The following is a 13375-nucleotide window of genomic DNA, read 5'->3' as shown; positions in this document are numbered from 1 at the left end:
GCCTAGATAAATTTTGAAGAGAACCGTTAAAATCTGTGAAACATGCTTACGGTGGTGTTCTGGGAAATGATTTAAAAACCAAAACCCCCAAATCCTCAAAACTCATTGAAAAAGAACCATCTCCTATTGCTCTAGTCCTTATCAAACGTCTCCTGGCAGATGAATGTCTCCCCCCTCTCCTTTTGTGGGGGTGGGGAGGCTTGAAGGAAGGGCAGTGCCAGAAGGAAGTTTAATTCCATTTTCAATATTGTGGCTTCCACCAAAGAATGTTGGGAATTTAGCGAGAATTCTTGGGATATTTTGGGATTCCCTGTGGCATAGGAATGATAGTGAAACGAGATTAAGCCAGTAGTGCAGCCATGCCCTGAAATATGCTACTTGAATTATTTGTCTGAAAACAAGGGTGTTGCCCTGTGTTGAACAGTCTCCCATTTACCAAAATATCCTCTTGTGAATTCAAAAGGCTAGTAGAGGATTTTGAATTCTACAGAACCAGCATTGTATATTTAAGAACGACCTGTAGGCTGAGTTGAGAAAATTTATTTTGATGCCAGTGCTTAGAAAACTAAATTTGTAGAGACCCAGATGATTGGCTACCATGGGCCTTCCAGTTGTAGTGGCTCTAATAAAACGTCAGATGGTATGGAGGTCCCTTCTGGAATGTTTTTAACCCTCGTCATGCTCGGTTTAGAGAGCCAGTTTGGTGTAGTGGTTAAGAGCATGGGACTCTAATCTGGAGAACCAGGTTTGATTCCTGACTCCTCTGATTGAAGCCAGCTGGGTAACCCTGGGTCAGTCACAGCTCTCCGGAGCTCTCTCAGCCCCGCCCACCTCACAGGGTGTTTTGTTGTGGGGATAATAGCAGCATACTTTGTACACTGCTCTGAGTGGGCGTTAAGTTGTCCTGAAGGGCAGTATATAAATTGAATGTTATTATTATCATTATCTTTACTTACTTACTTTATTTATTTACAATGGCCAATTTTTCTGTATAACTAGAGTCTTGTGAGACTCCTACTTTGCAGGTGGCCTAGTATTTAAATTGATGTCACTAATGTAACTTCTGGGGGGGGGACCCGGAAGTGGGTAGTGTAGCTCTAGGAATTGCCAGAAAGTCTATATTTTTATGGTAATTCCTAGAGCTACCCTATGTCACTTCCAGGTTTCCCCTGAAAGTGGTGTAGTGATGTTGCATGCCCCCACTGGTTCCTGACCCCATTCTTCCTGCTAGTTGCCAGGCTTGGTCTGCAATCCGTAGCTCGGCTCCTGCATCTCAGGGTAGTTTTGCGTCTAGTGCCAGGGAGCAGACAGTAGTACAGCACAAGTGAAGCAAGCCAGGATTATTGTATAACTTGATTGTATGGCATAACCAGGCCCACAGGCCTTCCTCTTCCTGTCTAGGAATGGCACAATCCTCTTGTGTCCTGTACTTCCTATGGCCCCCTGTGATATTTGAGAATATCATGTATTCCGTTTGGTGTGTGTGTGTGTGTGTGGGGGGGGGAACAACAGCAACATGATTTGTCCGTGGGTAATTTCTGGGTTAGATTGATGAGATGGTAAGAAATGCAACTGGGCTATTTCTTTCTTTCTTTTTTTAGATCAATGAGTTGGTGGATGCGCGTGATACGAGCATGGGAGCCTGGTTTGAAGCACAGGTTGCAAATGTGACTCTGAAAGAGAAGGCAACCCAAAAGGTGAATGAGAGTGATGAAGAATCTGAGCTTCCAGAATCCATTGCTGAAGAGGATGTTATATATCATGTGAAATATGAAGAGTGAGTGGCTTTTGAAATGCCTTCTAGAAACTTTGCTAGCAAACAGCATATACCTGCTGCTGCAGAAGTATTCGGGATTTCTATGGAACTGGTGGCAAGCTGGCAGTTTGGTCAGCTGAGATTGCATACATTCATGGGTGCCTTCTTAAAATGCTAGTTTTTTTGTGTGTAAGAGTGAACATGGGCTCCTTAACTACCTAGATCACATTAGTGCTTAATAATGATGATGATAATAATAATAATATTTGATTTATATACCACCCTTCAGGACACCTTAATGGTTTACAAAGCATGTGTGAGGATCTGCCAGGTAACTGAAAAATTCACTACCTGAGTTAAAGAACTTTATTGATAAGCTGCCAGTTTCAGCTCCTACTCCATCTTTGACAGGAATGACGTTTCTCTACAAGCACAGGTCATATATAAGATTCTAAGCACGGGTGAATTCCCAAATCCCCACCCCCTCAGGTAATGGTGAGCAAAAGGAAGCATCTAGGCAGGAAAAGCAGAGTTACTGTATGCAAAGTCTCAAGGTCGTGAGTGTTCGTGCAAGCATCTTTTCCCAGGCTAAGGAGAGAGGGCTTTAGGAGGCATACAGATAACAGTAGAGCCAGAATCTTGTTTTTTTAGCATTTTTTTATTGTACTGATGTATGAATTATATCCACATACAATCTATACTTCATGTACATATACATATAGAATAAATTTAACTATCCATACATCTGATGCAGACTTGTTTTCCCCCTTTTCTCCCCCACCCCCCACCCAAAGAGGAACCACCACAAGAATCGTTAATATAATTTGGTTGGTCTCTCCTCCTCTTACCCATCTTATATATCTAGACCATTTCTTCCTTATCATTAACGTCTTACTTTCCCATGTCTTATCCTGTTTTAGTATCGATAGAATGTCTGATTGGATCCATTCATATAAATACCAATTCCATCTTTCCAAAGTCCATTTAGAGGCATCTTTCCACCCATACGCTATTACAGCATGGGCAGCTATAGTCATGGCTTTTAACAAGTGCTGTCTGTTTTCCTGTACTTTCTTATTCCCCCAGATGCCCATAAATAGGATCTCCCCATTTAAATTTATCTCAGCATCGCAAAGCTCCTTCGCCTTTCCCAATATCATTTGCCAGAAGACTCTTACTTTAGAGCATTCCCACCATAAATGTGCATAACAGCCTTTTGTTCTATTACAATGCCAACATTCCGATTTAATTCCCTTGATCATATAGGATAATTGGGAGGGAGTCCTATACCATTTCAATATTACTTTCATCTCCAGTTCTTTAAATTTTTCCATTTTTATTACCCTTATATCTTTCATTAATTTATCTGTCTTCTGATATGTTAATTTTAACTCTTTTTTCCCATTTAGATTTTATCAACCTGATCATATATTCTCTATCCTTATTCATTAAATTATATAATTTCCTTGCTATACCCTTCTTATTGACATCCTTTATACTCTGTAATTTTTCAAATGGGTTGTCTTCCATATTTACTATTTCTCTATATCTCCTATGTTTCATAAAATTATATAGACCCATAATCTTTAACCAAGGTTGGTTTCCCACTCTCTCCAATACTTCCTGCATTGGAATAAAATTTCCTTGTGAATCATAAAAATCTTTTATTCTGTATAAACTCTTCTGCTTTAATTCCTCCCAAAAATCCGTTCCAAAATTTTTAAATGCTTCATTTAAGGATTCAATAGGGTTCCATTTTGAAGGTACTAGCAACCAGGTAGCTTTTTTCTTATTCCAAATTTTTAATGCTGTCTGTCGCGGGCCTAATGAATTCTCTATTTCTTTATTCACCTTTGTTGTAAATATTCCAAACTTACCTACTCCTTTGTTTACATTATCTTCCCATCTCACCCATTTATCCAAACTTTTACCATCAATTTCCAATAACATTCTTAATTGGAAAGCTTCATAATATCTTTCTAGTTATGGATGCCCCACCCTAAATCTTCCTTTGGTGAGTAAATCGCTTTTCTTGGTAGTCTGGCTTCCTTACCACCAAATACCCACTTTTTAATTGTTTGGCCCCACATAATTAATTGCTTCCTAGATATCTCTTCTGGGAGTACCTGAAATAAATATAACATCTGGGGTATTATAAACATTTTAACTGCCCTTAGCTTCCCCAATATACTTTTTTTTTCTCCCGTTGTTTTAATCTTCTTACTATTTTTTTCCATGTTAATTTGAAATTTACCCCTATCACTCCCAAATATTTCAACTTTTTTGCTCCTAATTTCATACCTGTTAATTTACCTATTTCCTTTTGTTCCTTTTGGTCGATCCTGCTAAGCATTAATTCAGACTTTTTAATATTTACTCCTTATCTTTAATATGATTTAAAGTCTTCTAAAATTGTCATAAGCTCTCTCAATGCTTCCAAAGGGTTTTCTAATACTAATAGTACATCATCAGCAAATAAATTTAGTTTAATTTCTTCCTTTCCTACTTTATAGCCTTTGATTCTAACACTCTTCCTAATTCTGTCTGCCAAAGGTTCCATAGCTAATACAAACAATATTGGAGATAGTGGGCATCCCTGTTTTACTCCTTTTTGAATTAATATTTCCCTAGTATGTTCGTCGTTAATTTTAATCAGGGCTTTCCGTTCTTTGTAAATTTATTTTAATGTGATCATAAAAGGTCCTTCAAACCCAATTTTGTTTAATACCTGAAAAAGATATCCATGATTTAATGAATCAAATGCCTTATAAACATCTAATTTCAGTAGTGCAATCTTTCTCTTATTATTTGCATGGTATAAGGCATTGATCACATTTCTTCTGGGGTGTCCAATATATCTTCCTTTTACAAATCCATATTGGTCCTCTCCCACTAATCTCGGGAGGTATTTTTCTAATCTATTAGCTAATATCTTTTCAAAAATTTTATAATCTTGGTTTATCAAGCTTATGGGTCTATTAGAGGCCGGATCCGCCGGGTCCCTTTGTTTCAAAATTGTAATAATTTCAATATTTCTCCAAGAATCAGGGGCTTTCCCACCCTTTAAAATTTTGTTGAATAATCTCTGCAACTCCGGGGCTATTATATTACACACCATTTTATAAAATTCTCCTGTGAATCCGTCTAAGCCAGGTGATTTTCCATTTCTTAGATTCTTAATAACGTTCCTAATTTCTTGTTGTGTAATATCCTGATTTAGTATGATCATGTCCTCTTCCTTGATTTTATTGTCTATCTCCTCAAATTGATTGCTTTCCTCAACTTTAAATAACTTCTGGGAAAATTTTGCGAAAATTTCTCTTATCTGATTGTCTTTAAAGATCCTGTTTCCCCTTGCATCTGTCATAAACCCTATCCTTTGCTTTTCCCTTCTTCAAATAATTAGCCATTCTCTTCATGGTGTTTATATTGATGCTTTGGTACTCATTTTTCACTACAATCTCCTTTTTCCACATTGAGAGGGTACCTAATTCCTGCAATTCAACTTTTATTTATTTGGTCCTGAATCTGCTTCTTATACTTTGTTTGTAATTGTCTCTGCAATTCTAATATTTCCTTTAACTTTTGTTCTCTTTTCATACCCGTATTTTTTCTAAAGTGAATTTCTTTAGAGACAGAATCTTGTTGGGTATGACAGGTGATGCACCACAGGTGATGTACCTGATAGTATGGTATTATCTCCACAACAATCACCCTGTGAGGTGGGTGGGGATGAGGTGGGTGGGGAGAGCTTCAAGAGAGCTGTGGCTTTTGCAAAGTCACCCAGCTGGCTTCACGGGGAGGAGTGGGGAATCAAATCCAGATCAAATCACTCTTAACCACGACACCAAACTGGCTTCTTAAATGCTGCTGTTTTCCCCCTTGGAAAAACGTATGCTCAGGATTCCCACTCTGCCTGCTTACTTAATCACAAGTATGACCCCCCCCCTCTTCCTTACAGATGCTCAAACCTTGAGGCAGAATTCTGTAGCCTTGATGTTCTGGCCAAGGTCATAAAGTAATTGTTTGCTATTGTAAGCTGTGCTGGCTTCATCATATGGAAAGAAAACCAGTGCTAGCTGAGAACAATTTTGTGTGTGTTCAGGTCTGTACTAGGGGTCAGTGACTTGAGGCCTGTTGACCGCAATTTAGTGTAGTGGTTAAGAGCGTGGGACTCTAATCTGGAGAACTGAGTTTGATTCCCCACTCCTCCACTTGAAGCCAGCTGGGCGACCTTGGGCTAGTCACAGTTCTCTGGAGCTCTCTCAGCCCCACCCACCTCACAGGGTGTTTTGTTGTGGGGATAATAATGGCATACTTTGTAAACTGCTCTGAGTGGGCATTAATTTGTTCTGAAGGGTGGTATATAAATCAAATGTTATTATCTGCTTGGCTTTTTGTTCCAAGTTAACAGTGATTGTAGCCATATAAATGAAGGACTGACCCAGCACGCCTAAATCACAACTCATGGCCCTTCAGCAGAACTAGGTGTAGCCCCAGGCTTTGACAAGAATTAAGTTTCCAGCTTGAGATGTAGGAAAGAAGCTCTGTTGAGAAATACCCTCTGCTTGTTGTAAAGACTGGGGAGTGTTCAGACTGAAGAAGTGTGAGGCCTCCCCTGCTGGCAGTACCAATTTAATTTATTAGATTTCTTGCCAGCCCTCCCCTCGAGCAGGCTCAGTGCGGGGTTCAACATGATATATTGGTACAATACATTAAAACAACAGTACACAATAAAAGATAAAATACATAATTTCCTAATTCTAATACTAAAAGTAAAAACTACAATCTCAGATGCAGCATGTGATGGTTCACCATAATACATCCCGCACACCAGTATCAGGAAGGTAGGGCAGGCAGGTCACCAGAATGTAAAATAGGTGGACCAAAGGCTGCAGCAGAGAGGCCGACCAGGCAGTTCGCCCATGCCTCAGCTACCACTGTAGGCCTGATGGAGCATCTCCGTCTTACAGGCCCGGCAGAACTGTAACGAATCGTGCAGGGCCCTAGTCTCGATGGAGCGAGAATTCTACCAGGCTGAAGCCAAGGCTGAAAAGGCCCTGGCCCTGATTGAGGCTAGGTGAACGTTGTTGGGGCCAGGGATCACTAGAAAATCTTTTTCGGCAGAAGGAAGTGCCCCCTGGGGAATATATGGCAAGAGGCGGTCCTGCAGGTATGTTAGTCCCAGTCCGTTAAGGGCTTTAAATGTCATAGTCAGTACCTTAAACTTGATGTGGAACTCAACTGGGAGCCAGTGCAGCTTGACACAAAACAGATTGCATAGGCATCCTAACTCGAGTCCTGATGAGGATACATGCTGCTGTATTCTGGACTAGCTGTAACTTCTGGATCAGTCTCAAGGGCAAACCTGTGTAGAGTAAGTTACAGTAATCTAATCTGGAGATGACCGTTGCTTGGCTCACTGTAGCTAGGTCGCTAGTTCAGAGGTAGGGAACAAACTGCCTGATCTGACAAAGAGAGAAGAATGCAACCTGGGTGCTATGTGGAGAACATAGATGGTAGAATAGAAACTCAGCTGTGGAGACTTGTGCTCTGGAACCCAGCTGCAAATGGCTTTTACTTGGAGAAAGCTTCACCCCCCCCCCGAACTCCCTCCCCCATGGCCTTATAATAATGCTCTGGCTTGCAGCTGGTCCGTTTCAGTAGTTGCTTCTAAATTACTCCACAGTCATTTTGGCTACTGGGTAGGAGCTGAAACTTTCTTGTGACTTTATAACTTTCAGTACTGTAACTAAGACCATTTTGTCCCCTCCCTCCATTGCAGCATTTGACAACTTCTGGTTTAAACATCTGTACTGCATGCAGCTTGTCAGACGTGGAAATGTTTGGGAACTTTGTATATTTTCAGAACATTGCTTGTTTTAGGATGGGCTGCATTCTATTTATTTGTGGGATGCATTTTATTAAAGCTACCCGGAGAATGGTGTCATCCAGTTGAGCTCCAAAGATGTGCGTGCTCGTGCCAGGACAATTCTGAAGTGGGAGGAACTAGAAATTGGAGATGATGTCATGTTGAATTACAACCCTGATGACCCAAAGGAGAGGGGGTTTTGGTATGATGCGAAGATCCTACAAAAAAGAGAAACCAGAACGTACAAGGAGTTATATGCCAAGATAGTTCTTGGGTAAGTGGCAACCCCCCAAACCTGTAAGGAACCCTACAACCCCAAACCGTTATTTGTTGCAGTCCTTGATCCAAGTCAAGACTTTGGGGATGGGACGGGGAAGAAGGGTGCAGGATCTCATTACAACCTATAGGGTTGTAAACACCAGACGTCCACAGCCAGCTTTCTTCTTCATTTTCCTGTTGATTGTAAAGTAATTCCTTCTGTGTCAAATCTCCAGTTTTGTTTTTAACTGGCGATTTTGGTGTGCATCCATTTTAGTAATGCTGGAGACACCTTAAATGACTGTCGAATTACCCTTGTGGATGAGATCTACAAGATTGAAGAACCTGGGTGTGCTGTTCCACTTACTGCCGAGAGCCCAATGAAAAGTGAGTCTCTTTACTTCTGTGGTGCTTTCCCACTGCAGTGTTGGAGGATAGCTGTGGCTTAAAAGAACCTGCGAGCAGGACTTCAGCGCTGGCCCACCGGATGCCCCGGGGAGCTTGCAGGTAGCGACAGCCGTTGCTTATCACCGCTGGTGGTCCACGGCTTCTGAACCTGGAGGTTCCATTTATTCAAAGGCCTGTTGATAGACCCATTCTCGGTGGATTTACGCAGTCCCTTTAAAACTAGTAGACACCACCACTTGTGTATTTGTACATAATCACCACTTACGTATTTGTCTCATCATCCTCTCCCAAACAGTTTACATCAGTAAAGAAGCAAGCATTGCGCTCGGACTTATAGTCTTAAAAAACAAACCACTCAAGGAAAGGGGAGTGGGGGAAAGGGATGGGTAGCTGAGGGAGGTGAGTTTTATGTTGGCATTTGTATCTAATTGAGGCAATACTCATTTTTCATTTCTGGTTGTCTTGCATGGATGAAGGTCTGTGTAGACTATCCTTCTGTGGTCCTTGTTTCTCTAGCTGGTGACAAAGGCCAAAGTGACCTTGCTCACTCTTCTCCAGTCTTGAGATAATTGGCTGTGGGAGGAGGTTCTTCCTGATGAGCAAGGGGTTGCTTTGGCCAGGTTGGTCTTGCCCTGTCATGTTCTTCCTGGAAAGCAGGCAGGTACAACCTCCCAATGGTTCTTACTCCTCTGGCTGGTGACAGTGTCCTTTTCCCTGTCTTAGGGTGCCATGTCTTGAAGTAGTGAATTCTATTAGTTAATTATTCATTGCATGGGGACATTTAGAGCCAGCGCTGTCTTTGGTCTGTTAACACATACGGTGTTTGCTTTTGAATCTCTTCAGGGCAGAGCGGACCAGTATGTAAGCACTGCAAGGACAACCCTAACAAGCCCTGCCGGATGTGTGCCTGTCACATGTGTGGAGGGAAAGAGAGCCCCGAGAAGCAGCTGATGTGTGATGAATGTGACATGGCTTTTCATATCTACTGTCTCACTCCTCCTCTTAGCAGGATACCTGATGATGAGGACTGGTAAGTAGTGAAGGGTGCCTCTAGCAAGTCTCAAAAAGGAGCACATATTCTCCCTCCCTGTCCTTGAACTGCACATTTGTCCTAGGAAGGGTAACTGCAGCTTTGGGCCTAAGCATCGCCTTTTACTTCAAGGCAGTTGGAAAAGATCTGCACTTGAGCAGAGCAAGTTGGCTGCTTCCCCAAGAGAAAGCCTAGGACTGTCGGGGAGCTGTTAAGGGGATCTGAGATGGTTGCAGGAGACCAAAGACTAGAGATGACATGGGGTTTTGAGGGTGGTATTTTCATCCCTGCCTCTCTAGTGAATTAAGAAAAGCTTCCGTATGGACCAGCACTTAAAATGCCCTGCAGCATTTCTCTAGGAAAAGCCTCTCCTCTGTCTGCTATCTGGAAACTATCAGGGAACTTGTGTTGTGCTAACATCAATCTTTCTCTAACTTAACGTGAATGTAATAAAAATAAGCGGGTAGACTGTGTGCATGTTGCAAGGCATGCATGTGCACTATGTCTGATGCCTCTTGGAACTGCAGTCTGGCCATCTCCTCCACTGATCTGTGGTGGAGGGTAGAGGGGCTGAAACTTGGTAGGGAGGAATATGCTGTGCAGTGTGAAACATCCCAGGTTCGGTCTCTCTTCAGTTGAAGGATCCAGAGAGAGGGGCTGGAAAATTATCAGAACCTCAGGAGAATCCCTGCCAGTCAGGGGAGACATAAACCAGCAGTCAGAGTTTATGTAGGTTAGCTCCACATGTTAACAGTAGCTGCAGGCTCTACTGTCTGCGTGGCTGGATTCTCAACAAGTGTGGACAGAAGACCCCTGTCTCTTATAGGGAAGTTTCTTGCTATGTACTGAAGCACTGGACCAAAAACAGGCACAGATGCTGCTGAAAGTGCACATCCTTTGATTTCCCCTCCCCGTGTCTCATGACTAGATCTAAGGAGTCAGTATGCATTTGGAGTCTGTCCATTGTGTATATTTGTGACTAGGGGTGTGCGCTTCAGGAATCCAATTCGGGTAAAATTCCCGAATCGGGCCTGATTCGGAAAGCTTTGGTATTTCCGAATCAAAGCTTCGGGAATCTTCTGGGCCCTGGGGGCTAAGTTTAAAAGGACATTTAGCAAGTGGCAGAGCCCTTTAAACTTTCCCATTCCCTACCCTTCCCCCCCCCCACTTACCTGGCACCGTGTTGGAGGAGGCGGCCCTTCCACCTCCCCTCTGGCGGTGGCGGCAGCTCTCTGTGTCGGCCAGCTGGTCGCGCCGGCCGTGACTGTGGCGCCGGCGGCAGGGGAGGCCCTCTCTGCTGGCCAACTGCACCGACTGCGGCTACGTAGTGACGGTGGCAGGGAAGGCCATCTGCCGGCCGGTTGTGCCCACCGCGGCTGCGTGGTGATGGTGACAGGGAAAGCTCTCTCTGCTGGCCAGTGTGCCATTGGCTCCAGCCTTCTGCCTGACCAGGTAAGTGGGGTGGAGGGTGGGGGTGGGAGTTTAAGGGTGGGGGGGCCTCCCCCCTCCCCCATCACTTCGGTATGCTCCAAATCTTTATGGAGCATACTGAAGCAACTTAGAAACCGTTTTTTCCTAAGCTTTTTCCCGCGTCGGGGAAACCCGAAGCGGGAAACCCAAATATTTTTTGGGTACACACCCCTATTTGTGACTATATTTGGAGAGGTCCATTCAGGAGTTGTGTTGTGCTGGGTTATAGAAACCCTGGCTAAAATTCCTGCTCTGCACATGAACATTTTTAGACAGTGTTGGGCAAGGCCTGGGTTCTCAAGGTGGGTTTTGAGGCTAAAACAGAGTCTCCCTATGTAAGTTGCTGTGTGTGTCCTGCAGGAGGGGTGAGCATGGGCACACAGACATCCCGCAGCTTCTCTTCACTTCAGGAGGTACACTAAAGCCCCCTTGTCCATGTCATCTATCTTATTCTGAGGAAGAATTTTCTGGATGCAGGGCTATAGATAGGAACTGGATTTTGTGAGATGTCTATCTTTTTAGTTTGTTAGCTTTATGTGCCTTTAAATACTGTGAAATACCTGGATTTTAAAAAAGGATAGATTTTTTTTTCAGGTTAACTGTACTGGTCAAATTTCATGTGCACCAGCATTAATGGTTTCCATGATCCAGACAAACTGCTTAGTAGGCTGTAACCTTAACCGCAGCAAGGCAGCCATCAGGAGCTGTAAATGGTTACATATGCTTGGAACTTTGTAAATGGCTCTGATGTAAACTTCTTGTTGCTGCAGGTAAAAAAATAGGATGCCAAATGTCTGTTCCTTTTATTTGTCAATACTATTTTAGGTATTGCCCTGAATGTCGAAATGATGCTAGTGAGGTGGTGCTGGCTGGTGAGAAGCTGAAAGAAAGCAAAAAGAAAGCTAAGATGGCATCTGCTAACTCATCCTCTCAGCGGGATTGGGGCAAGGTGGGTCTGTCCGGGCTCTGCTTTTCTGGAATGCTGAACTCCTATGTTGCCATCCAACACAGCAATTGGGTGTATGTATGAGCTTTCTTTTTAGAAGAAGAATATGCCTGGATATCTCAAGGCCAGCAGTTGGTTAAGATAGTGGCAACTACAGTAGCCTTGCTGCTGAGCGTGGGTTGCATGGCAGCTGTGCTTGCCTCTAAGTGACATAGAACCAGGATTGGTGAGCAAGGATCCCTTCTCATCCCTCCAGATCATGCAGAGTAGAGCAGCACTGGGATGTTTCTGTGGTGGCTGCTCTATTGTGTAGGAACTTCCCAGAACCTGTGGGAGGATTTCCAGAATCCCTACACATCTGGGTGGATTTTGACTTCTTCTTTTAGACACAACCCTTTTAATGTTATCTCTCCTCCCCCCCCCCTTTTACTCTGTTGCTCCACAAGCAAGCTAGTGGGGACCATGGAAATAAGTTTTCTACTGAGGACTTTAGGAAGGGTTCCGTAGCCCATTAATTTTATTTCCGTTGAAGTCCCAGATTTCCCCTTATACAAACTTTGAGTTTTGGAGTTAACTTGTGGTGATTTCCTCTCTCTGAAATGACACTGCCCCTTTCTTTTAAAGGGCATGGCATGTGTGGGCCGCTCAAGAGAATGTACCATTGTTCCATCAAACCATTACGGACCAATTCCTGGGGTTCCTGTTGGCACCATGTGGAAGTTCAGAGTCCAGGTAAGATGCTGCTGTCTGCAACAAGGAGAGAGAAGGCACAGTGGTGGAGTGGGTGTGGGTGACATTAGGATTGTGCAACACTGCAGTCGTCCGAACTTCGGAGTAGAGAGGACAGAGTCTTCATAGGAAAGAAAAGCCACGTTGCTAAGGGCTGCAGAACATTGGGGTTGAGGGGGCTTGTAATAGCTTCACCTGCTTGTCTTATTGCGTGTGCAGTGAGGATACAGCTGCCCCCTTCCCCTTCGTTTTGGTGATCTGAGCAGTATTCTGGGGCATGGACAAGTATGATAACAAAAAGGGACAGCTGCTCCTATTTTAGTTGCTTATGAGAGCTGAAACAACTTCCTCACCAAACAAAGATACCAAAGATTGTGTGGATGTTGATAAATTTTAAAAGAGCAGAACCTGCTGTCTTGCAGGTGGAAGTTTTTTGTACCTCCTCTGTTCAGATACTGAATACTGCTGTGTATCTCAGACTATGTTGAAAATTGTGTGGTTCAGAACAGCTGTAAATTAAGATTGACAGGATCCTGCGATTAGTTAAGCCCACCACGTGCCCCTTGGACCCATGCCCATCGTGGCTGGTGAAAGGCAGTGCTGATGGACTGCGGTCCTCATTGGAGGCCATTGTTAATCTATCCTTAGGCTCTGGGGTTTTTCCTGGACCATTAAAGGAAGCTATGGTGAAGCCTCTTTTAAAGAAACCATTGCTGGACCCCACTGACCTGGTCAATTACTGCCCGTTCTTGAACCTCCCGTTTCTGGGAAAGGTGATTGAGCAGATGGTGGCAGAACAGCTGCAGGGCTTCCTGAAGGATGTTTCGGCCCTAGATCCCTTCCAGTCCGGGTTCTGCCCAGGACATAGGACGGAGACATTGCTGATCGCCCTCACAGACGATCTTC

General features: G+C 43.5%; 1 protein-coding gene across 2 annotated transcripts in view; it reads left to right on the top strand.

The window, feature by feature from the left end:
- Window positions 1-13375, top strand: part of LOC129330871 (E3 ubiquitin-protein ligase UHRF1-like) — an 83038-nt gene that overhangs the window by 54513 nt on the left and 15150 nt on the right. For both annotated transcript variants that reach the window (XM_054981114.1, XM_054981113.1), the window contains exons 4-9: window positions 1602-1777; window positions 7687-7902; window positions 8164-8273; window positions 9138-9324; window positions 11620-11743; window positions 12365-12472. In XM_054981114.1, coding sequence (XP_054837089.1) covers window positions 1602-1777; window positions 7687-7902; window positions 8164-8273; window positions 9138-9324; window positions 11620-11743; window positions 12365-12472 — 921 coding nt within the window. The remainder of the gene's footprint in view (window positions 1-1601; window positions 1778-7686; window positions 7903-8163; window positions 8274-9137; window positions 9325-11619; window positions 11744-12364; window positions 12473-13375) is intronic.

This window comes from Eublepharis macularius, chromosome 5, assembly GCF_028583425.1.
Source record: "Eublepharis macularius isolate TG4126 chromosome 5, MPM_Emac_v1.0, whole genome shotgun sequence".
In the NCBI taxonomy this organism is placed as follows: Eukaryota; Metazoa; Chordata; class Lepidosauria; order Squamata; family Eublepharidae; genus Eublepharis; species Eublepharis macularius.
The sequence above is the reverse complement of the archived record's forward strand: the minus strand, read 5'-3'. Positions and strand labels throughout refer to the sequence as shown.